Source organism: Hemitrygon akajei, chromosome 10, assembly GCF_048418815.1.
Source record: "Hemitrygon akajei chromosome 10, sHemAka1.3, whole genome shotgun sequence".
In the NCBI taxonomy this organism is placed as follows: domain Eukaryota; kingdom Metazoa; phylum Chordata; class Chondrichthyes; order Myliobatiformes; family Dasyatidae; genus Hemitrygon; species Hemitrygon akajei.
The window spans coordinates 72,967,368-72,993,638 of NC_133133.1; the positions used below are offsets into that span (position 1 = coordinate 72,967,368).

The 26,271-nt window shown below is 40.7% G+C and overlaps 1 protein-coding gene across 6 annotated transcripts in view; it reads right to left on the reverse strand.

The window, feature by feature from the left end:
- Positions 1-373: 373 nt before the first annotated feature.
- LOC140734470 (fibronectin type-III domain-containing protein 3A-like) overlaps positions 374-26,271 on the reverse strand; it is a 137,757-nt gene continuing 111,859 nt past the window's right edge. For all 6 annotated transcript variants that reach the window (XM_073058458.1, XM_073058456.1, XM_073058457.1 and 3 more), the window contains 11 exons: positions 21,501-21,566; positions 20,836-20,954; positions 17,950-18,055; positions 16,579-16,754; positions 15,982-16,095; positions 12,717-12,866; positions 12,332-12,615; positions 12,014-12,226; positions 9,261-9,427; positions 8,870-8,991; positions 374-3,924 (listed from right to left, as the gene is read on the reverse strand). In XM_073058458.1, the coding sequence (XP_072914559.1) occupies positions 3,607-3,924; positions 8,870-8,991; positions 9,261-9,427; positions 12,014-12,226; positions 12,332-12,615; positions 12,717-12,866; positions 15,982-16,095; positions 16,579-16,754; positions 17,950-18,055; positions 20,836-20,954; positions 21,501-21,566 (1,835 nt within the window). In that variant the 3' untranslated portion in view covers positions 374-3,606. The remainder of the gene's footprint in view (positions 3,925-8,869; positions 8,992-9,260; positions 9,428-12,013; positions 12,227-12,331; positions 12,616-12,716; positions 12,867-15,981; positions 16,096-16,578; positions 16,755-17,949; positions 18,056-20,835; positions 20,955-21,500; positions 21,567-26,271) is intronic.

Sequence of the window (26,271 nt, forward strand, 5' to 3'; positions counted from 1 at the left end):
GGGCAGCACTGTCCTCAGTACCCACAATGTAAGTAAGCTTCCTGATTCTGAGGGATCTGCTTAAAAAGATAGCTGATTCTGACGTGCAGATCTTCGGCACCATAAGCTGTGAATTGCCTAGTCCCATAGCCCTTGCTATATTTAGTGCTATCAACTAGAATGAATGAAAACTGTCTCCTGTGAAAATGAAGAATCTGCATACCTGGGAAACTTCAATAATTTACCTACAATAGGTTGCAGATAATGTCTATATCTTCAGGTTCACACAAGGTTGATTAAAAAGCTACAGTAGATGTCAAGTAGCAGACACTGAGAGTGTGGTGTGGAAGGGAAAAAAAAACAATGACTACAGCCTCATCCTCTCGGATCACCTCCAACATCCAGGATTTATTTGCATTTGGAAGGCAAGGACTGATTGGGGTGCTCAGCATAGCTTTATTCATTGCATTTTACTTAGAAACAAAGCATATAAAATTCTAATACATGTTCAGCAATTTGAAACAAAACGACTTAATCTCATCTGAAAACAAATAATTTCCAAGACCTCCATTTCCATTTAGAGATTTAAAATCCCAACAGGAAATTATAAACTCTGCTCCAATATTCCATTTGTTTCATTTTCCTTTGAAAAATATATAAGAACTTAAGATTTTTGCCAGATGCATGAATTAAGATTCATTGTAGTTATTTATCCTAACCCAAAGAGTAGACAACTTCCTTCCAAAGAGCCAAATTATTTAAGTACAGTAGTTTATAAATATCTGTGGTTTCCTGCTTGTAAATTCTGTAAACTATCCTACACATTACAGATAAACACTGTATGCAAAACATGAATGTTTTTCATATACCTAATTATATCAAAGATATTTTTGAATATACTATATATAATTATTTTTCATTTCATTAAGTAAATTAGATCATGTTCATTCTAAACTATATTTAAGAACAATTTCTTAAAAGGGCTTTGATGTATTATAAAAAAATAAATAGATCTACTCTTATTGAAAGCCCAATTTGGTTTCAAGTGTACTTTTACAAGAGAATATCAACACCTATAGCTAAACACTTGCCTGTGCCTGAAATGAAATATACATGTACAAACTTCTTAAATTTTATGGAATTAATTTACATTTTATTAGCAGTTATTAAATATATTATCTATTTGATAGTTACAGTTTAGTTATACATAGGAATGACGACTTTCATATGAACCTGCGAATGATTCCATTTAATACAATACAAAGTTAAAAGCAGTATTTAGTACATTAATGCAATCCAAGTTATATTTGGAATGTACATTTCATATTAAAAACTATGCAACAAATTCTACTAAACCTGTACAATATATTGTAGTGAGTAAACCATCTCACTGTTACTTTTTAAGTATTTATACAACACCTACTTATTATACCTAATATCCATATTCGGGCACCATATGTTTCATGAAAATACTCCAGTTTACAAAGCCCAAGTCTAGAAAAGATTACCACTATAAATCAGCCTATTACCGCCATAGTGACTTAAATTTGTTGAAATTTAAAAAAAACTTTGGCAAAAATTCAACAAAATATTCTATTGCTGATATTTAGTTTAACTGCATGCTGAAGTTCTTTTAGGGAATTTAAAAAACTGGAACCGAAAACAAAAGTTGATCTTGGAATGCCATGCAAACTGTTCCTTGGGGTAATTAAGACTTAAACATGTCATTTCAATGTCATCTTAATATGGAAATATTTTCATTAACAGGGAAAATGCACAACCTCCACTATATTAAAAACTCAAGTTAATATGATAAACAATACATTCAGTGAATTTCCTGGACTTTTAATTACAATAAATAAAATATAAACTGGAAGATATACATATATATTCAGAGAGTAAATTCCAGAATTGCACAATAAATGAAATCCCTGGGACACGTCACTTTGAGCACAGAATGACTTTTCATGAAGTACTATGTTCATTGAAAATAAAAATTTAAAAACAGATCTCTTCCAAATGCATAGCATTAAAAACCAAATGGTGCCATCTCTGATGGAAAAGTAATGGAATGTAATCATGTCATTCTGAAGATAACTAAATACAGTGGAGTCCAATTAATTGGGCCATTGTTTAATTGGGACTGCTGCTTATTTGGGACAACTCTTAAAAAACAAAATCAAGAAAGATTCCCTTTGTTTATTTGGGACACTATGCCACTTAATTGGTACAGGAGACTGTTGCCGAACAGCTTCTAACCAGCGTCAGTCATGTGCACGTCGTGTGGTTGTTAGACTCTACACTGTGCTTAGTGCAAAGACTTTTGAAAAATCCTGTGTGTTTATGTCCAAAAAGTACTGAGTTTTGTTAGTTAGTTGGCGAGTAATAAGCAGTAAGACAACTCAGTACTGCCTTTCTCACTGCATTCCAAGCATTCAGGCTTACAGATGCCAGAAATGGCCTGGAGTGAAAATGAAACTAGTTCACTACTTCAACAAGTCAGGAACTACGAAGCGTTTGAAGGTGTTGACAATTATCTTTAATGTGGCAGTGAAAATCAAGATTTGGAAGATGCAACTGTCTAAAGCATTGTTTGAAAGCAGTCTGATTATTGCTGATAATTATTAGGAATTAATACAGAGTTTTATAGAATTGCACTAGATTAGGTAGTGTTCTAATTTATTCTGTATTTCATTTAAATACATTAATTGTTACTCAGTTAAACGGTAGCTTGTCATTAAACTATATCCATGAAATTTTGGCTAATTGGGACAGCCATTTAGTTGGGCCAAAATGTACTGGTCTCTATGTGTCCAAATTAACTGGAATCCACTGTATATGAAAATGGATAAAGAAATACTTTGAACATTAAGTTCAGCAAAATATTGTAATTATAAAAACAATATTATAAGTTTTGAGATTCACAATTCTCAAGGCCTTACTTCTCTCCTTGTCTCTCTTAAGGGGGAATCCGCCATTTTCAATTTGCCATATGAATGCACTTTGCTGGAAACACAGTGGTACTCATTACCTTCATGGACTGAGAGAAAAAATATAAATCTGGGGTTTCAATCTGGAGGTCATGCAATTCAAGGAGCCTTTTTTTTCCCCCAAAATGAAATGTAATCAGAAGTTTTTCTCCAAATTTTTGTTTGAATATACATTTTATTTACAACCAGTGGTTATGCTTTATTTCTTTGCAATGAAATCTGCCACTAAACTAGTTTGTGGGGCACCTGAAGTCAAGATTAATACATCTCTGTTCAGACTGTACATTAATTGTCTTAATACATGTCTGCTATGTTTGTATCTACCACAACAGCCTTCAGAAAGGCCTTTATTCAAAACATTTGTCCTTAACTCCACTGGCGTGATGGAATAAAATGCTAAGAGGACAACTATTGCTGAATTTTGAAGCTTCGGAAGGGCCTCTTTATGGGAATTATAGCTTTGTGTGTACTGAAGAGTTCGGTTAATACAAACTCAAGATTTTGTCAGCAGCAGTAGTTACTGTTTTCCATCTAAAAATCATTCCCATCTATCATTTCAACAATGAACTAAGAGAAGAAAGCCGGAGTCATTGATCTAAAATGAGCCAATCACAGCCATTTGTGTCTTTTTCAATTGCTACTTAATTACAAAGTACTGAATGATGAAAGCAAACAAAATGGAAAGTATTGCAAATACTATAACAATCAGGGCAGCAAAATGTTCATCACTTAGCATTTTCTTGTGAAGCTTTGTAAGCTCAGTCGTAGTTTCAGATTGATTTGAGGTTGGTTCTTCTTTCTGAGATGAGAATGATACAGTAGGACTGTAAGGCCCACATAGCTCTTGTGTTCCAATGGCATCTTGATACTGGCGACCAGCACAGACCCTGAGCTTGTATTCACAGTTTGTCTGAACATTGGCAAGGCAAAATGAAGTCATGGGACCCTTGTACACCTAAATTTAAATGCAGAAAGCAGGACAAATAATTATCTCCCAATCAATAAAACCCTATATGATCATATCCATACATATACTAGTTTGAATTTTTCAAAGCACTATGACTACTTGAGGCAGGTAATGATATGGAGGAAAACTGATTGAATCAAAGTGCTTTCAAGAAATAGTCAATAATAACCTTAGCACTGAATTCCACTGAGTGACTTCAAATATCAAGGTTACTAAAGTAACACACATATATCACAATAAGTGACAAATGTACTGTTAGGAACACATGTATGTTGCTAGATCTTTTTCCAGGGCTGTCTATAGTAAATGTTTACCTCCTCATTCTTTATTCTCCGCTGTCTGCTTCTCTGTGTACTGATATTTCACCGCCTCACATAGCTTATTGCACAATAACTTTATTCATTCGTTTGTGTTTGCTGCTTCTTCAATTAAATGTGTGATACCCATAATTCCATAGCGATTCCTTATGCCTGCTCCCCCATTTGAAATCAGACAGAGCAGAAACAGACCCTTCTAGCCTGCCATTCTGCTCACTGTGTTGTCCATCCACACTGATTTACTTCATTGGATTAGGCCTGAATCTCTACATGCCTGCACTATCTTAGTACCCATCCAAATTTTTTTCTTCTTAAATTTTAACTGTATCTGCCTCTACCACCTCCTCTGGCAGCTCATTCCAGATAGTTTCTGCTCTCTGAGTAAAACGTTTAACCCTTAGATAATTACATTCCTTCATATTGAACTGAATATATGAAGTTTAAATTTCACATTAAATTGGGATCAAGCCAGTTTTTATTCCCAAAGGCAGGCCAACTATCCTGTCAATGCCCCTCATAATTTTAAAACTTTCTATATGGTCACTGCTCAGCCTCTTATGTTTCAGTGAAAATAAATCATGCCTGTCAAATCCAGGTAACTTCTGGTGAATCACTCTGTGCTCTACCACTCCTCCCTGCAGTATGGCAATCAGAACTGTAGTCCAAGTTTGATTTAACCAATGGTTTTTACAATTTCAACAAGATGTCCTTACAGCCAATGCCACCGCTTATGAAGGCAAGCGTACCAAATGCCACCTTCATTACCCTACTCACCAGTGTTACCACTTTCATAGAGCTATGTACTTCCATCCCAAAGGTCTCGTTTGTCAACACTCCTAAGGTTCCTGATATTCACTCAACTTGTCTCACCAGATCTAGATGTCCCAAAATATATTTCTACACATGTATGTGGATTAAATTTCATCTGTCACCGCTCCACATAACATTCAAGGTCATATGTTCCTCTGTATTGTTAGACAACCTTTATTGCCATCTAGGACTCCACCAACTTTTGTGTCATTTGCAAACTTATTAATTAGACCACAGACATTCTCATCTATGACAAACAATGGTCCCAGCACTGATTCCTGTGGCTCACCACTTGGCACACGCTTCTCATCAAAAAACAAACTCATTCACCAATGTGATCCAACTTCTAGTAAGAAGCGAATTTGGGATCCAGTTTCCCACATACCTCTTCTGGAAAAGTCTATCGTGTGAATCTTTGTAAAGAGCCTTTCTGAAGACCATGAAAACCCCACCTACTGTTTTTCTTTTTATCAATTTTCTAAGTTTCTTTCTCAAAAATTTCAATTGTACTTGTGAGATATGATCTCCCCTACAGAAAACTGATGACCCCCCTCAACCCAAACCAGTTCCTCTCTCTCCAAGTGAACAGGGATCTTGTCCGTCAAAATAGCCTTTTGATCATGATGTTCATGAGGACCATGGTACGAATTTCAACCAATCCCACCTGCCATCACATGGTCTATATCCCCCCCCCACCCCCCCGATTCCATGACTGTTAGTGTGCCTGTCTAAATGCCTCTTATGCAGTATGTTGCCACTCTATATGCTTCCTCCACCAACAATCCTGGAGGAAGTAATACGTAGGTGAGAGAAGACAAAAGGTCAGAGTCGGTAATGGGGGGGGGGGGGAAATTTGTTTACCGGAAGGAGAAACCGATATTCATGCCATCAAGTTGGAGGCTACCCAAACGGAATACAAGGTGTTGCTCCTCTACCCTGAGGCTGTGGCCTCATCTTGGCACATAAAGAGGCCATGGACTGGAACGTTAGAATGGGAATGGGAATCTAAACTAAAATTTTTGGCCTTCAGGAAGTCCCGCTTGTGGCAGATGGAGTGGAGTTGCTTGGCGAAGGGCCTCACCAATGTAGAGAAGGCCGCATCAGGAACACTGGACACAACAGACAACTCCAGCAGATTTGATGGTGAAGTGTTGCCTCACCTGGAAGGACCACCTGGGGTCTTGAATGGAGGTGAGGGTGAAGGTGTATGGGCAGGTGTAGCACTTAGGTGACTTGTAAGGATAAGTGCTGGGTGGGAGATAGTGGCATACACGTCTTCATCAATTGGAACACTGGACTGTAGAAGTTGGTAAGTCAAGTTGCAGCTGCACAGTACTTTGGTGACATTGCATCTGGAGTATTGTGTACAGTTCTCATCACTGTATAACAGGAAGGATAACATTCACCTTCATTGCAAGAGGTACCGACTGTAAAATTAGGGAGGTTTTAATGCAGCTTTACAGGTTACTGCTCGGACTACACTCAGAGTACCAGTACACTTTTGGTCTGCAAATTTAAGGAAGGATATACTTGCACTGGAGATGCAGGAAAGATTCAGCATATTTAAAGTCCTGAAATAAAGGGACATACCCATGAAGAAAGGTGAAGCAGATTGGGTCCACACTTTATATGAAGAGTTTGAAAGAATGAGAGGATGGATACTGAGAGAAATGTTTCACGTAGTGGAGTTATCTACAAGCATTTGGGTGCATGCACTTCACAGAGACAAGAATTTCTTCTTTCAGAAGATAGAGTACCTTTGGAATTCTTGTAATTATTGAAAATATTCAAGGCACACCTTGACAAGAGATTTAAACTACAAAGGAGATTGAATAAAAATATTTTCCCTTCACCAAATGGAAGTTTGAGAACACTGCAAAATTTACTCTATTTCTGAATAAATATGATCTAAAATGTGATCATATCTGCACGCAAGTCCTAAAACTAGAGAACCAATTAAATAAATAGCAAAAAAACATTATACGTGCTCATTTATCCATTGAGAAAAATGATCCAATATTACATGTATTTGTTAGAAAAAGTATATGAACCACTGGGGTAATGCCTTCTACAAAAGCTATTTGGAGTCTGGTGTTCCAATCAATGATGAGATTGGAGTTGTGGGTTGTAGAGGTGCCCTGCCCTATATTAAAAAAAAAGCATAAAGTCAGGTTACTGATAGAGCTTGGTCTTCTCAAAAAAGATCTGTTTATGTGCACCATGCCTTGACCAAAACAACTTTCATAGGACCTTAGAAGAATTGTGGAGATGCATGAAGTTGGAAAGGGCTTCAAAACTATTTCTAAAGATCTGAGTGTTCATCAGTCCTCAGTAAGAGAAATTGTCTATAAATGGAGGAAACTCAGTACTGTTGCTACTCTCCCTAGGAGTGGGCATCCTGCAAAGATCACACCAATAGCACAACGGGCAAAGCTGAAGGAGGTGAAAAAGAGCCCAGGGGTAACAGCAAAAGACCTGCTGAAATCTCTAGAACTTGCTAAAGTCTCTGTTCATGTGTCCACTATAAGAAAAGCACTGAACAACAATGGTGCTCATGGAAGGGCACCATGGAGGAAACCACTGCTCTCTTTAAAAAAAAACCATTGCTGAACGTCTCAAGTTTGCAAAAGACCACCTGCATTTTCTACAACACTTTGGGGACAATGTTCTGTGGACAGACAAGATAAAAGTTGAACTTTTTGGCAGAAATGCACATTGCCATGTTGGAGGAAACAGGGGCACTGTACACCAACACCAAAACCTCATCCCAACTGTGGAGCATGGTGGAAGGAGCATCATGGTTTGGGGCTGCTTTGCTGCCTCAGGGCCTGGACAGATTGCAATTGTTGAGGGAACAATGAATTCAAAATTGTATCAAGACATTTTACAGGAAAATGTCAGGTTAGCAATCTGTCACCTGAAGCTTAATATAAGTTGGATAATGAAGCAAGACAATCTGAAAGTCAAGAGTAAATCAACAACAGAATGGTTTAAAAAGAAGAAACTTCACATTTTGGAATGGCCAAATCAAAGTTCTGACCTTAATGCTATAGAAATGTTGTGGAAAGACCTGAAGAAGCAGTTCATGCAAGGAATCCCACCAACATCCCAGAGATGAAGCAGTTTAGTAAGGAGCAATGGCCTAAAATTCCTCCAAGCCGACGTGCAGGACTGATCAACAGTTACCGGAAATGTTTGGTTGAAGTTATTGCTGTTCAAGCTGGTCACACCAGTTAGTGAAAGCAAAGGCTCACATACATTTTTCAACAAATACATGTAATATTGGGTCATTTTTCTTAATTAGTAAATGAACAACAAGTATAATGTTTTTTGTGTTATTTATTTAATTGGGTTCTCTTTATCTAATTTTAGGTTTTGTGTGAAGATCTGATCACATTTTAGGTCATATTTATGCAGAAATAGAGAAAATTCTACAGGGTTCACAAACTTTATAGCACCACTGTATTACAGCAGAAATTATTCATTCCATTTTGAAAAGTACTCAATTGTGTGCAAAAACAAAAGTAAACTGCCAGAAGAACTCAGTGAGCTAAGACAGCACCTGTGGAGCAAAGAGATGATCAACGCTTTAGGCTGAAATCCTGCACCAGGATTCATTTGTATACTTGAAGAAAACAGAACCTGCAAGCTGCAGATCTAGTGCTGGAAGGTGGGATTAGGCTGGGTAGTTCGTTCTGTGGTAAGTTTTTCTTCATTTTAAGCTTTACACACATTAAGGGTTGCACTTACAAATTGTGTTAGTATGTCCTTGACACATTATAGATGCAGGAAAGAAATTTAATTACCTGCTCAGTATCTCTCCCAGTAATAAGTTGAAGAGTATAAATAATTGCATCCCCTTTTATTGGTTGTAGTGCTTCCCATGTTATTTCACAAGTATGCTCTTCCACTATTTGTACCTTGGGAGCTGAAAAGAACATACATGGAGCCGTTTATTATGCAAAGTGGTTTGGTAATGAAAGAAAATGCACATGAAAATTATCTCTGCTGTAACATGTCATAATGATAGACTACTCTTTCTCTTACATGCTGATATGCAAGGAAATGACATAACAAAGTGAGTACAAAAACTCAGTTTTCAATGAGTGAAGATGTTTTCTCTGATTGTTACTTCATTCAAAGAAACCACAATGGCTTCAAAAACCCAAAATGCATTTTATAAAACATTGGGTCTACCTTTAAGTACAGGAGGAGGACATCTGGTTGTGACAAAAGTGTACACTTCAGAAAATGGACCTTCTCCACCATCATTAATTGCTTGAATTTTGAAGTTGTAAGCTGATGATTCATTCAATCTTTGGATTTTATATGTATGACAAGGTCCACTATAGATAGAAATGAACCTGAAGGACATACAAAGGGTAAAGTATTTTCCAACAATTGTAAAGGGCAGACCATACATTAATCATAAAGAGTAAACTGTATCACGTCAATACCAAATTAAATAACTAGCTGTACATTCAATACAGCATTCATGTTACACAATGAAATAAAGTGTCACATTGTTCGTCCCTATAAATCATAATCACAGTATAAATGAAAACCACAATCAAATTTTCATATTGATACAAGATTGATGCTAGGAAACTGTAGCCCCCTGGCATGCCTTAGGCTCGCTCATAGCGAGCCCTCACCACCAATGGTAGTGGTGACTGGGGAAGAGTGTGGGTGGGGGGGGGGGCAGTAGTAAAAACTGGCCTAGACTGTGAATTGTTAGTGGAATAAGGAGAGTAGAAGTAAATTCGTTTTTGAATCGGGAGTCTAAGATGTGTCATGTACCACAGCTGGAGCTCAGTTGTTCACAGTCTAGATCAATGATGTGAGTGAGAGTGTCACGTGTGCCTATACACATATTTATTGGTGAGAAAAAGCTACGTGGGAGTGTGGGCTGTGAGGAGAGTGCTAACAGGCCTCAGGGGATTTAGAGAGGCTGAATGGATGGGAAAGGACGTGAAGAACATGTTGTATGGTATGCAGATTTCTTGGCTGACAGACAAAAAAATAGAAAAGCATATTAAACGGTAAGAAAGTGAAAGCTATAAACATTCAGGGTGACCTGAACTTCCTTGAACACTAGGAGTCAACATAAATGTTGGCCAATAAATTAACAAGGCAAATAGTATGCTAGCCTTTACTGCAAGACAACTTGAGTACAACATGGATGTCTTGCTCCAATTATAATCGAGCCGTGGTGAGACTGTATTTGAATACAGTGAATAACCTGGTCTCGCGATGCAAGGAATAATATGATAGAGAGAAAGGGTCACTGGATTAATACCTGGGATAAGAGATCAGTTCAGTGATGAGGGATACACACAATGGGCACATTTTCTAGAGTTTAAAAGAAAAAGTGATCTGCTTGAAACCTAAAAGAACTTAACAAGGTTGGTCCTGACTGAATATTTTTACACTAGGGCAACTGGAACTAGAGTCTGAGTCTGAACTAAACCATTCAGGACTGAAATAAGGAGGAATTTCTTCACCTGGTGAAGTGAATCAGTGACATTCTCTACCGAAGAGCACTATGGCAAATCAATCATGGAGTATATTTAATATATCAAAGATTGATAGAGATTTTTAGATATTAAGGGGACCAAAGGAAATGGAGCTAAGATAAAAGATTCATATTGATCTTTTTAAATTTAGCATGCGGGACCAAACAGACTCTAATGTCTGGTTCCAGCTGTAGCCATGGACCTGCCTCCACTGCGTTCCATAGGAGTGACATTAGCTGCAAGCTTCATGGGGTGAACAGGCATCCAAGTTCTGTTGTAAAGCCATTTTGTATTCTGATATGCACTATCATTATAAAATTGTGTTTGTTCCACAATCCACAAAATAGGCTGATGTCCAAACTGTTATGAGGAAGCAAGTTCACAGGTTTTGGTAAGTGAGACAGAGACGCTGATTACGAATAAGTACAATAATCATTTATTTACAGACAAACAGTAAAACACTCGACCAAACATTCTAAGCCATCCTACAATACTAAACATTCAGCAACACTTCAATCTTGATTGAATCAATATTAACCAGTAACATCACACATGGTTTGGAGCAATGAACACCATCAACCTCACACACTCAACAGAATTATCAGAATAAGTAGCAAAATCATTGGCCAGGAACAAGAATCACTCAATAGCATCCATAAGAAATGGACAATAAAGAAAGCTCAACACACAGTAGAGGACATTACACGTACTACGCTCTCTCTCTACGCTATCTGGACACCACTACAGGTCCCTGCCCATCAGCACCACAACAGTCTATCCAGTTTTTGGAGGTTTTCTCCATTTGCCTCCTCAACACCCAATTTTGAATACGTAGTACGCATAGCAACTTCGACAGAAAAAACAGTTTTACTATGAGTATTTGTATTTTAAATTGCATGCATTCATTTTTAGTATTTATTATCTATTGTGAGTATTTTATATTATGTTTAATTATATGTGGTGTGATATTGTGTGACGTTGGCTTCACCACTGCACAAATGAAGTTCCTCACGGAAAATAACGTGAATTGAATTGAAACTCAACAGGTGCTTCATTATGTCTCTCCAAGTTACACGACTGCAAAACTAAACATCCAACAGATACTTAGCTCAGTGTGAACATGGGCCCTACTATATCTGCAGCACTTTCCCAACGGTTCTTCAGCACTGGTCATGAAGATGAGCTCTTGGAGACAAAGGAAAGCCCCCGAGGCACCGGAAATCAGACACTGGTGCTGTGGCACACACAGCAGCCAATGGGAAAGAGCTGCTGCATCCTTTACATGGGCCAATCGATGACCAGCGGGGTAGAAGCAGCTTTTGACTGACAAATAAACTAACCCTTCACATTAAATAAGACTGCTTTCAGGCTTTTTCTTAGCCATAAACTCTTATCAAAAATGAAAATAGACTTTGAGTAGCAAACCCCACCTACCTTCCAAGTTTGTCCTCCATTTGCAAGGTGTATTGTGTTGGTTCAGTGGTCAAAGCTTTGTTGAGCCCATCTCCCCACTTTAGTTTAAGGCTCTGGTGGCTGAATACAGTACACTCGAGGCGAGGTGGGTCAGGAGGTAATGGTTTTGTTTTGGTTTTAATGGAATGACTGAAAGGGCCTGCTCCAATACTATTGATAGCCTGCACACGGACCCTAAAAACATTGGGAGCACATTATTGACTTTGGCATCATGCAGTTTCTGATAAATGTAATTACTTATTCACAGTACATAATGGAAGGCAAACTCTAACCAAGTACCTGTAGGTTGTATCTGGTTGAAGATCTTCAATAATGGCACTTGTGGTTGTGCTAACAGCTATGATCTGTTTACCTCCATATTCTAGGTTGTAACCAGTGATTTCCGATCCATGGCAGCATGGTTCTTCCCACTGAATTGCAAGGCAAGTGGATGGTGACTGAGGGGCAATTTCAAGCTGGTCCAGATCAATCACTTGCAGTACACTCACTGCAGCCGGTACTGAGGCAGGTGTCATGCATATGATGGTGTCACTGTAGTACCCAGCGCCTGCAGCATTCACAGCCTGAATAAAATAAAGTGATAGCAGAAGAGTTACACAAATGTAATTCAAGAAAATTGTTATAATTCTGACATTCAAATGCCAGATAAAGTAATTTTTCATACCTGAACCCTGCAGTAGTATGCTGTAGCAGGTTTAAGACCTTTCACTTCATAACTTTGTGCAGGACCACTGTAAATAACCTGCATGCAGCCTTCCACACCTCCAAACTCTAACCTGAACTCTGTGACTTCAGAGCCGTTGGAGGGAGGGCACTGAGGAGGAAGAAGAACATGAACAGCTGCTCAGTTACTCTGCAAGTGAATCCCTGCCCACTGTTTCATCAATGAGTCAGCTTTACATGATAAAAACTCTTTAAACCTTGATAATAAATCAGTTCACCAGTTTACCCTTTCTATCTTTAAACTAGCCCGAAGAAATTTGTATTTAGATGTCTACAAAAGATAGCAGTGTGCCAGTCATAATGCTCGCATAAATGATTAAAAGCAGCAATATTTATAGAGTGGTCATAGAGAGAACATGGTGTTAAAGAAATAATTATAGCTTTGTGTTTAGCTTGGATAAACACTATAAGATTTAGATCTCTCTTTCAGTAAATAAAAAGATGTAGTATTGCAGTTGGGGGTATGCATGACAGTAATCAGTTTCTACGTACATTATACTTCACTTTACTGCTCATGGGTAGGCAGGGTTGCTGACAGACATATCAACATTATGATAAATTCCTTCACATCATGTCGTACAGTATGAACTGATGAGATAAGAGCAAAACTGCAACTTTTTATACCTAAAAATATATATTTAATGAATAACGTAATTGAATTTAGTGTTGTTCCTCTCTGTGCCTCGTGGCAGCAACCTTGCCGTTTCTTTAGCATTTGTCTGTGTTTTTTTAAAAATGAGGCTGAGTTGCTAGCTCAACGTTCAGCCCAGCACAGATGGAAGGCGTGCAAGGAGCCTGCCGGATTTGAACCTGGACCATTCACTTCATAGTCTGGAGCGGATGCCACTACACCACCGGCTGGCTAGAAATTAATTCAATTTAAAAATAAATTGATTCAAGTTAACAAAGGCAGGACAGGAGGCGTAGGGGATAACGGAACCCACAGAGCGCCACATGAGCGCATCTGCAGCTCAAGGAATTCTGTTGTGTTGCTGAGCTGTGATGCAACAGGGAGGAGGAGATTTCCAGAGCTCATTGTGATGGAGTGATAGGCAGCAGCATAATCAGCAGAGTAAAACTATTGAGACTTGGGTACAAATACTGTAGGTTGTGTAATGTCCGGATTTCAGGAGTATCTTCAGGGTTCGAGAGGAACTGGGAGAGTGGAAAGACTAAGGACCAGTGGCTATCATCTTTGTATAAACCAACGACATAAAGAGAACTAAAACAAATTTTCCACTGAAGCACTGTCAACAAGGAGGATTCAAGTTAAAAAGCAGTACTACAAAACTAATACCTAGATTATTACAGGAGCCATCTGCAAATTACATGGGATTAATTAAAACAGGAAGTTGAATGTGTGGGAGAAAATAATAGGGATGAAAAGGATTTCAGTTCATGGGGAACCGGTGCCAGTAATGGGGGGAGAAGAGCTGTTTCTTTGGAATAAACTTTACCTGAGTTGGGTGGATCCAGTGTCCTAATTAACCAAACACCTAAAGCTGTAACTAAAGCTTTAACCTACAATGGCAGGCAGTCAGGAATAAAGATTTGATGAAGGAAAATAAAGAAAGTTTGAGAAGGGATAAGGCTGTTGTGCAGTAAAGTAAGAAATGATAATCAGAGTTAGTAAGGGGCACAGCCTACAAACAAGTAAACCAATTGTATGTCAGAGCAGAGAAAATGGTAAAAAATAATAACTGAAGGCTCTATCTACTTGCATGCAGCTTTCAAAACAAGAGAAGTGAAATATTGGTGTAATGGTAGTAATCTGTCTCTATGTATACTATACATACTTCACATATACTTAAGGAAGAAGACATGAGAAAACTCTGGAATTATGTTAAACATTACAGTTAGCCTAACATCAGCTGTAAAGTAAGTGATAACATCTATTAGCATAGGAGGGCTCTTAAAATTGTAATAGGATTTTGACAGAGTCAGTTTGGACTCAAAATGGGAATTCAGGTTGTCCAATACATTTTAAATGTTGTTACCAGCAAAATAGATAAAAGAAAAACAGAAGATGTTGTGCATTGGTCTTTCCAGAAGATTCTAAATCAGGTGTCACACAAGAAGTTATTGAACACAATTAGAATTGAATTGTTGTTTTTCTGACATTGTATGAGGATTGATTAACAAAAATAAAACAAAGAATTCCAAGGACCTGACAGATGGAATATAGTGTAAAAATATATCTGAACATGCACACTGATAGGACAAAAAGATGGGCAGAGTGTTCTTTTAAATAGTGAGACAGTGAAAGTTGTTAATGTTCCGAGGAATCTGGGTTTCCTTGAAAAAGGATCGATGAAAGTTAACATGCTAATTCACCAAGGAATTAAAAAGCTGACCGTAATTTGGCTTTTATTAGAAGAGGACATGATTGCAAGAATAACCTTGTCCCATTGTTTGAGAAGAGTAGTGAGAGGCACAGATCATATGGACAGTAACCGTCTTTGCTCCATGGTTAAGGAAGTCCAAAACTATGAGGCATGGATTTAGGGTAAGAGGAGAAAGATTCTAAAATAAACTGAGGGAACTTCTTCAGGCAATGGATGGTGAATATTTGGAATCAGCTGCCCGAGGAAGCACTTGGATAGGTACATGGAGGGGAGAGCCCAAAGGGATATCGAGCAAACATGGAGTTATTGGATGAGGGGTCTGCCTCCATGCTCAATTATATAGAACCCTGCTGAGCCTGTATCTGGAAAACCATCTGCCTAGGTAAAGATATATTTGTGATAAACAGGGTGCAACGAAGTTTACCAATTGATTCCCAAGACGTACCATGAGGTGAAATTAAGCAGATTCTTTAGTGTTTACGAGAGACTACCTCACCAAAACCTGTGAAATGTTGTTTCCTTTGAGCAAGAGGGTCATGGTTTCAAAATAAATTCCTGACCGTTCAGAATGAGGTGAGAAGGAACTTCTTCACCACAGTGAACCATGTTTGTGCACGTGGTAATAAACTCAACTCGACTTGGTTTTTTAAAATTCTTTACCCAAGGCGGCTGAGAGGATTCCAGTCACTGCGTTTCGAGATACAGGTCAACTTTTTCGAGATATTAATGGGAGGATGAGATAATGCAGTTAGTAGAAGAAAGTAGAGCTGAGGTAGAAGATGAACCTTCACAGTGAATGGCTGAGTGGCAGTGAGAGGGGCTGAATGGCCACACTCCTGCTTCTACTCCTTATTCTCTTACCTCCCAATTCACTTGCACACAGGTGGCTGTTTTACACACGGCCATAGGTATGCTGCATTGATCAGGCGGGGCTGTTGCTGTGGAGATATCAGTCCTCTCTGAATATGGACCATACTATAGAAGGAAATAGATCACATCCAGCTTACTTTAAAATCAATTAATTATAGTTAACAGCAATCTGAAGTCCTTTAAATAGTCCTCAAATAGATATTTTCCATTTTTGACACTACAAAAAGCATGTTTCCCATAATATTCTATGTCTTAATTACAAATAAGACTACACAAACTTGATAATTATAAAATCAACACAGCTGACAAAGAACTATTCACAAATGTGTGCATTAGCTATCGAGCTCCTTTTGTTAAATTCCTTAATTACAGTTTACAGCAGAGTACAAATTAGCATTCTGGAATATTTATTCTAAGCCACCTTGAGATGAGTTTTAATGAGGTGACTCGAGTAGAATTTACAAGAACAACATTATACTGCATTACGATTTTCAACTTCATTTTTTTCTTTTGCCAATCACACAATCTTTCCACTGTTACCATACGCAGAATAATATAATTTGACATCATACAATCCTATCACCTTACCCCAACTTTGTTTGCAGCCTTCACCCAAAAACTGTACATCTTTCCTGGCAGAAGACCACCTACTGTACACTCCAGTTCTGCACCGTGGTAGACAGATCTCCGATCACTTGATCCCAGCTCTCCAATTTCCACAGTATATTCTGTGACTGCAGAGCCACCATTAACAGAAGGTGGCACTGCAAAAAAAAACGAGATTAAGATGTAAGTGGTGCACTGAACACTTAACATTGAACAGTATAGTTCCTTCCACCCGCAATGTAATGCCAAGATAATAAACAATCAACCTAACCCTTCCCTCCCACACAGCCCCAAACCCTCATTTTTCTTACACCCACGAGTCTAAGAGTCTTTTAAATGCCTCAATGGACTCAGGCCCAAGCTGCAAGGTCACTTGCTTTTCAGCCGCTGGAAGTCAGCTCTACCAGGGGCGGCATAGTGGTTGGGGCGATGGAAGTTTCAAATGGACTGAGAGATCTGGACTATACACATATATATTTGCCTGGTTGTTTCTTTACTAATAATCTATATGTCCTTGTATATGAGAGGACTGGGCCTCAAAGCCATGGTGTTGTCTAGGAGATGCCAGGGGTCAGTCAACAGATGGTATCAGGGGTTGGGGGAGGGGTCTGGACTGTATATATAGAGATACATTCTGCATCACTGTATTTTTACTGATATTCTATATGGGTTTGTTGGCCTGTATGTATCAAGCCGTGGCATCATGGTGGGCGGTGGGGGGGGGGGGGTGGATTACAAGACTTTTGGTGATGTGGCTTTGCACCTTGACCCAGTAGTAACGCTGTCTCGTTTGTTCACAAGTACTTGTGTATGGTTTAATGAAAATTAAACTTGAATTGAATTATTGTTCAGTCCCTATCGCCGACCTGGCAGTGTGTCCCAGGCACGTACCACTCTCTGTGTAACAAAAAAAAAACCCACCTCGGACATCTCCCCTCACCTTAAACAAATGCCCTCTGGTACTGGCCACTGCCACCCTGGGAAACATCTGCTACCTATGCCTTGTGATATTTTACACCTCTATCAAGATGCCTCTCATCCTTCGGTGCTCTAAAGAGAAAAGCCCTCGCTCGCTCAACCTTTCCTCATAAGATACGTTCTCTAATCCAGGCAGGATCCTGGTAAATGCCCTCTGCACTGACTTTAAAGCTTCCACATCTTTCCTAAAGTGAGGCAGCCAGAAGTGAACAGAGTAATCCAAGTGTGGTCTATCCCGAGTTATATAGAGCTGCAACGTTACCTCACAGCTCGCGATCCCTTTCCCCTGACTAATGAAGACTAACGTAACTACCCTATCTTAACTACCCTATCAACTTGCACAGCAGCTCAACAGAAAGGAATATACATCCTTACCCCATCGTATAGACACTTCTTTTGCTTTAGATTTACCAGACTGCTGAACACTGCTACAGGGTCCAGGAGGAACTGCAGCAGATTGCACAGTCAATATGTCGGATGCCTGTAATTTAGGGGAAAAGGGATACATTTCAAAGGTTATGAACCATGAATTATTCAATCAGGTTAGCTTTGTTAGTGTGCAACTGTACATAAAACATATTTCTAATATTAAATTTCATGGTGCACTTCTCATGTGGACATTTGGGAATTTTCAGCTATACATGATGCTCTCTATATCATTTATAAAAGATTTATACCAAGGTTGGCTTAGGACGCAAGACAAACACTAATGGGGAACACAAGGTATCGGACTACAGGCAGCACTGAATCACACCTGGGCATTCTTCAGCAAAATATCTAACTCCTCAGAAAACTTACACAAAGGGGAAAGCTCATGAGAAATGCTTGAGTTTTTCTTGTTTTTAAAAATCATTTTGACAAAGAAGTCTGACTCTATGTAAAACAAGAAAACAGTGCCAATTTTGTTACTACAAAATGCCTGTTTAATTAGCATACACTGAGACACTAATGAGGATCATTCAATGGCTTTCACAACTCATTTGAAAATGGGGGATAGCTTTTAATCTGCTGGAAAGGCAATCCCGAGGGACTTCATTGTTTCTAAGTAACTCCAGGAAGCAAAAGTCTTCAAACAAGTTGGCAGAAAAGCAGGGTCAATGGTGTATGCCTCTCTGTAGTTAGGGAATTTGGGGAGAAGTCAAACTTGGGGAGAAGCCAATGCATAGGAAGCTGCCTTGTAAGCTTTGCATAGAGAGAAAATGCTGGAAATACTCAAAAAGGGCGTGTAGTCTTGAGGGGGGATATTTTAGAAAGCTTTCCAAATTAAGCCAAGTGGATAGAGCTTCGAAATAAAACAAAAAGTGCTCACTTTGCTAAGATTATATTACAGGCTAAAACACACAAAATGCTGGAGAATCTCAGCAGACCAGACAGCATCAATGGAAAAGAGTAAACAGTTGATATTTCATGCCAAGACCTTTCACCAGGACTCAGTCCTGATAGGGTTGAAGGAGCAGGAAAGTCCCTCAGTGTGTAAAGGTTAAACAAACTGAATTTTATTTATTTATTTATTTTAAAGAACTTCTTATGCTACTACATTCTGTAGATAACTTCTACCAGGAAGGGGGCAGTTCAAAGTTCAGCTCTAGGGATGAAATCAGGGAATCTTTAGAGTTGTAATCTCAGGATAACTCTTTGGGTCACATGTTAGTGAGGCAAGAAATAGGAAAAGAATACAGTTCAACACATGGCTAAGAAGCTGATGCAGGAGGAAGAGTATGGGCTATGGATCACTGGGTTCTCTTTCAGGGCAGGTAGGAATGAACAAGATAAACCGGAGGTAGACTAATACCCTCATTAATACCCAGTCCTCATTGGGAGGGTTTAAGTTGGTATTGCAGGTGGATGGGAGCCATAACAGTAGGTCTGCTCGTGGAGGAATTGAGGGGATGGTAGACTTTGGCCAAGTATCTCTGAACAGAAGGACAAGAAAGGCCAAGTTAATGAACACAGTGAGTCTGTGGACTGGTGTATTTATTACAACGCAACGAATATTATGAACTTAGAACCTAGATTGGTGTATGAAATTATGATGTTGTAGCTATATTAGATACTTGGTTGAAGTGAGGACAGAACTGGATGCTCAGCGTTCCAAGATTTGGATGTTTCAGACATGACAGAGGTGGGTGGGGGTGGGGGAGTCGCACAGTCAGGGAGAATATCACAGCAGCATTTAAAGGGTGGAGTTCACGAATAAGAAAGGGGTAATGGGTGTGGTGGGGTTAGGCAAGAGGTCTCCAAATACAGGAAAGGTGTGTTGACTGGGACTTCCTTTGTGTTGAAAGATTAGACGGGGCAGAGTTTGTAGGTGCACCCAGGAATGTTTCTTCATACAATACACAGCTGTACTGGACCTTGTATTGGGAAATGAGCATAGCCAGGTGATTGGTGTACCAGTGGAAGAGTGTTTGTTAACAGTGATCAGAACTCTTAAGTTTTCTGAGAGTTATTAGATAGATTGGACCACAGGGGGAGTGCTAAACTATAGAAGACCGATTACAACAACGTTAGGCAGGAACTCTTTTGACTAAATTGGGAATGGCTATAATTGAACAAGTCCATATCTGGAACTTGGAGTCGTTTAAAGGAAAGTTGACTGGAATTCAGTACCAAGAAGCGTCTGTGAAGAAGATAAAGATGGAAAGGTTCAGAAACCTTGGATGTCGTGAGATGTTGCAAATTTAGTCAAAACATCAAAGAAAGGGAAGTTAAGCCTGAAGCCAGGAGAAGTGGTTGTGGGTACTATACAAGTATTTTTTTCCATATTCACTAAGAAGGATGTAGAAGATAGTGAGATCAGGAAGAGATATGCTGATATTGTAGGGACTGTTACTCTCAAGGAGGCACTGGGGCTGTTGAAGAAGATTAAGGTGGATAACTCCCTACGGCCTGATGAGTGTATCCCAGGTTATTGAGGATGTTGTCTTGTATCTTCTTTAGCCCTAGGGGAGATCTCAGAGGACTGGATAGAAGCCAATATTGTTCCTCTGTTTAAGGAGGGCAATGGGGACAAACCAGGAAATTATAGGCCTTACATCAGTAGTTGAGAAATTACTGGAGAAGATTTTAAGAGGCAGGATCGACTCACATTTAAAAAAGCATTATCCAGAGGAGCTCATCTCTTAAGTATTTTTTTAAAAAAGAGGTGACAAAGATGATAGATGAGGGTTGGGCAGTGGCTGTTATTAACAATACATGGACTTTCTGCTTTTGAGGAAGTTTCAAGGCTGACCCAGAAGATTGACTTTATGATTGATTTACCTGGCTTTGTCCTCCAGCATTAATGCAGTAAACCCTTACTTTGTATTGTACCCCTGGATTTAGATGGTCACAGACATGCTCTCTGATTGCTCCACTGTATACCATATCCCATTCATTTTCTGAAAAATACAAATAAATATCATCAGTATATATGCAGATAATGTTTTTAAACAGCTAGCCATTTTCAATTTTGCCAAATATTATTAAATGAAGGCTGTGGCTCACTGTTCCTTTGATCAAAGATGGTACATGCTGCGAAAAGTTGCAAAAACTGTGGTGACACAGCACTCTTCCTCTGGGAATAGGAATTACACAATAAGCAGTACAGCCTATTTTTCATCCTGAACAGAAGCATTTCTTTCCTCAATGTTGAAAAGACCAGTTGTTTCATTCACATCTTCAACCAATTTCAAATTCATACAAAACACATCAAGGCTGTCCAAAGCAAAATGTGCTTTGCATCATGCATATAAACTTGCAACTCAAAACTTCTGATTTTACTTTCCTCATTTGGGGAAGCCAGACAAGAAAATGGTGCTGGAGTATTTAAACTCTGCAGTAAACAATAGACAATCCTAAAAGTGAGAATAAAAAAAACACTGCAAATTTTTGTCAAAAGCTGAAAATGCTGGAAATGTGACGATGAACAAATTAATTCAGCATACCATTCAGTCCAGAGAGCTCCAGTACATAATTAGTGATTTCTGACCCTCCGTTATCTTTTGGTGGGTCTGCAAAAGAAAAACAAAATTTGGTAACAAATATTGCTAATACTTCAGTTCTTTCACAGAAACAGAACATTGCAAAAGATATATTGAATCCAATTCTTCTATTGCATTGCTCAAAAAAGCCAGCAGTCCAAGATTTTGCATGGACTGCTTTTTTTTTTAAACTAAGTAATCGCTTCTTGGATTTTTTAAACCATCAGTTTAAATCATGAATGATACTTGTTTCATAAATGAAAAATAAACTTCATAGGAAATCAAGACATAAAGGTCAAAAGAATTTATGTGTACCCACGTACATCACATGAAAATAATACTAATTCTGACATATTTTATTTTAGTTCAGACAAGCACTGACGTAACAGCAGTGAAACCGCCTGGTAGTAGCGGGGCCCCAGGAAGTGGGGGGGGGGCCGTGGATTGTCCATACTTTCTGGGAGGAGGAGAGTGTGGGTGAGTGGGCTGAATTGCAAGTCAAGTCTCCCATAGCTGGGGGCGGTGACTTCACAGACAGGGTCCTCTCGTTTCTGCTTACCATGGGGGAGGAGTAGGAATTCTGAGTTAGTATCCACCTTTACCTCTCTGGTGAATAAATGGAAAAATGCCCAAGCTATCGTAAGCTCCGCCTGTTCTCAGGAACGAAGCCCATTCCTAAAGGGGAAGAGGAGTATGAGACTTGGGCAGAGCAAACCTCTCAGTTGTTAGATGAGTGGCAGTGCTCTGATGATGTACAACAACAGCGATTGGTTGAAAGTTTGAGTGGGCGGGCTACTGACATAGAGAGAGCCGTAACGGCACAGAACCCCCTTGCCATTTCTGTGGCCTACATGCAAGCACTAGAGAAGGTGTTCGGTGTGATGGGAAGCCCAATGGATCTCATGACGGGGTTTAAGAACATTAGTCAGGAGAAGGTGGGGGGGAGAAGAGAAGCTTTCTGCCTACATCTCTCGGCTAGAGAGGAAGCTAAATTGCTTGCAGCACAGAGGGGCCATTCAGAAGGCTGAGTTGGATCAGCTAAAGATGGACCAAACAGTGAAAGGCACCCAGTCCCAGAACCTGATCGCTTGGGGTCCCTGACTGTCTCACAAGACGCACTCCTCTCATTTGTGGAGCTGATCAGAGAAGTACGAGAGGAGGAGAATGCATCGGAGGCACAGGCAGCCTCTGTCAGCAGGGTACAGTCCTCAGTAGTGGTCCCCTGCGCTGAAGTGACCACGGACAGGCTTTCCCGGGGAGTGGTAGAGGAGATTGTGGCAGAGTTGAGAATGTGAATGTCAGCGGGTGTGGCCCCCCCAATACAATGGAGCTGATGGGGAGGTGGATCCTTTAAGGGGACAGACTATGAGGAGGGCTGCTAGCAGCTGGTGTCACACAACGCAAGAAAGGGAGTGGCCGGTATTGTCTGTTATAACTGTGGTGAAGAGGGACGCTTCAGGCGGGAATGTGAATGACGGGAAACCCCTCGGAGAGCGAGCCCCCGGGCACCTAAGCAGTGAGGGGGTGGCCTGGTGTATCGGGGGGAGGGATGTGGGAAGAGACACATTCCCAGCAATATATCAAGGAACACCCTAAAGCAAATAACATTTTCCTGAAGGCTTCATGGGGCCAATTTCCAGTGTATCACTACAGATAGATGGTATTTATGCTCAAGCCATACTTAACACAGGGTCACAAGTCACTTTGCTGTACCGTTCATTTTACAACAGTATTTGACTCATTTACCATTGACACCATTCAGTGCTCTAGAGATCTGGGGTGATTATCCGTATGAGGGTTATTTGTCAGTGAAGTTGCAGTTTTTGGAGGCTGATGCCCTTGATATATTAGCGCTAGTTTGTCCGGACCCCGTTGAGAAGGGGGAGTTTCAATTTTTGAGGGGACCAACACTCCTATTGTGAGGAGGCTCATGGAAGCCTGCAAGGAGAAAGCTGGAGAGAGCTTTCTGAGAATACTGTCCATTCACCCGGTGTTTCGAGCTGCTTTTGAGGAAGTGTGTGGCTGCATTGGGTCAGATAACGAGCTTAGACAAGGGACTGTGTAGTTCACCTGGTCCAAGCTAATCGTGTTATGGCCTGAGGAAGTAGTGAGAGTAATGGGAAACCCCAAACTTCCCGGAATGCCTGAGGGTGAGATCCTCTCAGTGGATGCTCCGGAAGACCATGAAGAGGACCTGGGGGTGCCTGCTGGGGTACTGGTGAGGCCCAAACTGCAGAAGCCCTCAGTTGTTCAGGTGAGCAGGATGGCAGTGATCGTCAGAAACGCTATGAAGACCGAGGTCTCCTTCAGGCGGGGGAGGCCCCTGGTGCACCTTTTCCGGGAGACAGTAATGTGAGACAAGCTGGGGAGCAACTATCTGAAAAAGGCGGAAAGCTGACCACAGTTATTCAATTTTGGAGGCTCTCCGGTACTTGCAGGTTGGAAGAGGAGGTTGGTAGAGAAGATGTTGAAACTGGAAGGTGTCTTTTCTACTGACGAGTTTGATGTGGGTTGCCTTTTGGAGTGAGGTGGGATGCGAAATGTGAAGAGGCCTGGATGACAGAAAGGAGGACGACAAAAGGAGAGGAGAGTAAAGAGTATCTTAACCCTTCGGAGCCTTTTGGAGTGAGATGGGATGCAAAATGTGAAGAGGCCTTTTAATCGCTGAAGGAGCTGCTGACACAGGTGCCTGTGCTGGCTTTTGTAGACCCCCGATTGCCGTATGTATTGCACACGGATGCTAGCAGAGAGGACTTAGGGAGTGTCCTGTATCAGGATCAGGGCACTGGGTTGAGACCTATTACGTTTGTCAGCCGGAGTCAGTTGCCCTCTGAGAAAAACTATCCCATGCACAGGTTGGGAGTTGCTGGCGTTGAAGTGGGCTGTGGTGGATAAGTTGAGTGACTGCTTCTGTGGTGCCAAGTTTGAGGTGGGGATGGACAACAATCCCCTAACTTATACCTTGATCTCGGCGAAACTGGATGCCATAGGCCATATATGTCAAACTCAAGGCCCACGGGCCAAATCCGGCCCGCGGTGGAATTATCTTTGGCCCACGAGATAATATCTAATTACTATTAAAGCTGGCCCCAGTAATCGAAGCGCCTATGGCGTATGATATGGCTAATGCTGAGTTTATTCAGGTATCAGGTTTTCAGGGTTTTTAGTGTTTATTCGGCAGTCTTGCTCGGCAGCCTTCTTCATAAGAAACAGAATTTGTAAAGTGAAACACTTTGTAGTTATAGCAGAGACGGAGACACATGAGAGCAGGCTGAAAAAACGGAGGCAACGAAAGCTGCGTTCGCACATGTCCGACTGATCCGGTCCGCATGAAGCTGCATTTTGCTCAATCCGGCCCGTGACCTAAAATGAGTTTGACACCCCTGCCATAGGCCATCGGTAGTTGGTGGCATTGCCTGCCTATGATTTCAGCCTGAAGTACTGGCCGGGAAGTCAGAACATTGATGCTGATGCCTCGTCCCGAGGTGTGCATGAAGGACTGGAGAGGGATGAAGAGTGGGAGAGCATTCCTGACCCTGGGCTGAAGGCCATGTGCCAGTTTGCCATCACAGTGAAGGCAGAGTGAAGGCAAGGGCCGGATCGAGCAGCGGATCAATTGGGAGCTTCTGATATCGCCATTCCACAAGTTTACTGTAACCTGACTGCTCTGAAGACAAACCAGTTACCAGAATTGAGTTCTGGAGAAGTGGCAGCTGCTCAGCAAGATGACCCGTGCATCGGTATCATTTGGTCAGCAGTCGAAAAGGCAGACATGGCCCAAGCAGAGAAGATGAAACACGCTGTGGTGCCTCCAATACTGAGAGAATGGCCCAGACTGGAGTTGAGGAACCAGATCTTATACCGGCTCACGTCGCCTCTGGACTGACCTCGGCGTTCCCAGCTGGTTCTGCCCGAGAAGTATCGGAGGATTGCGTTGATGTCACCATGATGATTCTGGACATTTGGGGGTTGAATTGCTCAGAGACCGGTTTTACTGGCCACGAATGAAATCAGAAGTCGAAGAATACTGCAAATCATACATTCGATGCATATGCCGAAAGACGCTGTCTACGCAGGCAGCTCCTTTGTCCCACTTGCAGACTGCGGGGCCTCTGGACCTGGTGTGTATGGATTTCCTGTCAATAGAACCCGATGCCAGCAACACGGCGAATGTCTTAGTCATCACGGACCACTACATAAGATATGCACAAACTTTTCCCTACCAAAGATCAGAGGGCATCCATGCTGGTCAAAGTGTTAGGGGAGAAGTATTTATTATGGCCTTCCCAGGCAGGTACGTAGTGATCAGAGACGGGATTTCGAGAGAAGGCTCATACAGGAGCTAATGAGCGTGCTTGGAGTCAAGAAGTCGAGGACTACTCCTCATCACCCGCAGGGAGATCTCCAGTCAGAGAAGTTTAATCGGACCTTGCTAGACATACTTGGAACCTTGGAGATCAGCAAGAAGAGCAGGTGGAGTCAACTTATTGTACATCTGGTCCACTGCTACAACTGTACACAAAATTAAGTTACCGGGTACTCGCCATATTATCTGATGTTTGGGCGCAAGGTGAGAATGCCCGTTTGTCTTGGGACTGGCGAGGAAGACCTACCACCGAAGATTTATCTGAAGTATGTGTCTGATATGAGAAGAGAGCTGAAAAAGGCTTATGAATTAGCTAAGGTCATGGCTGCCAAGCAGAATCAAGGGAAAAAGAGGAGGCATGACCAAAAG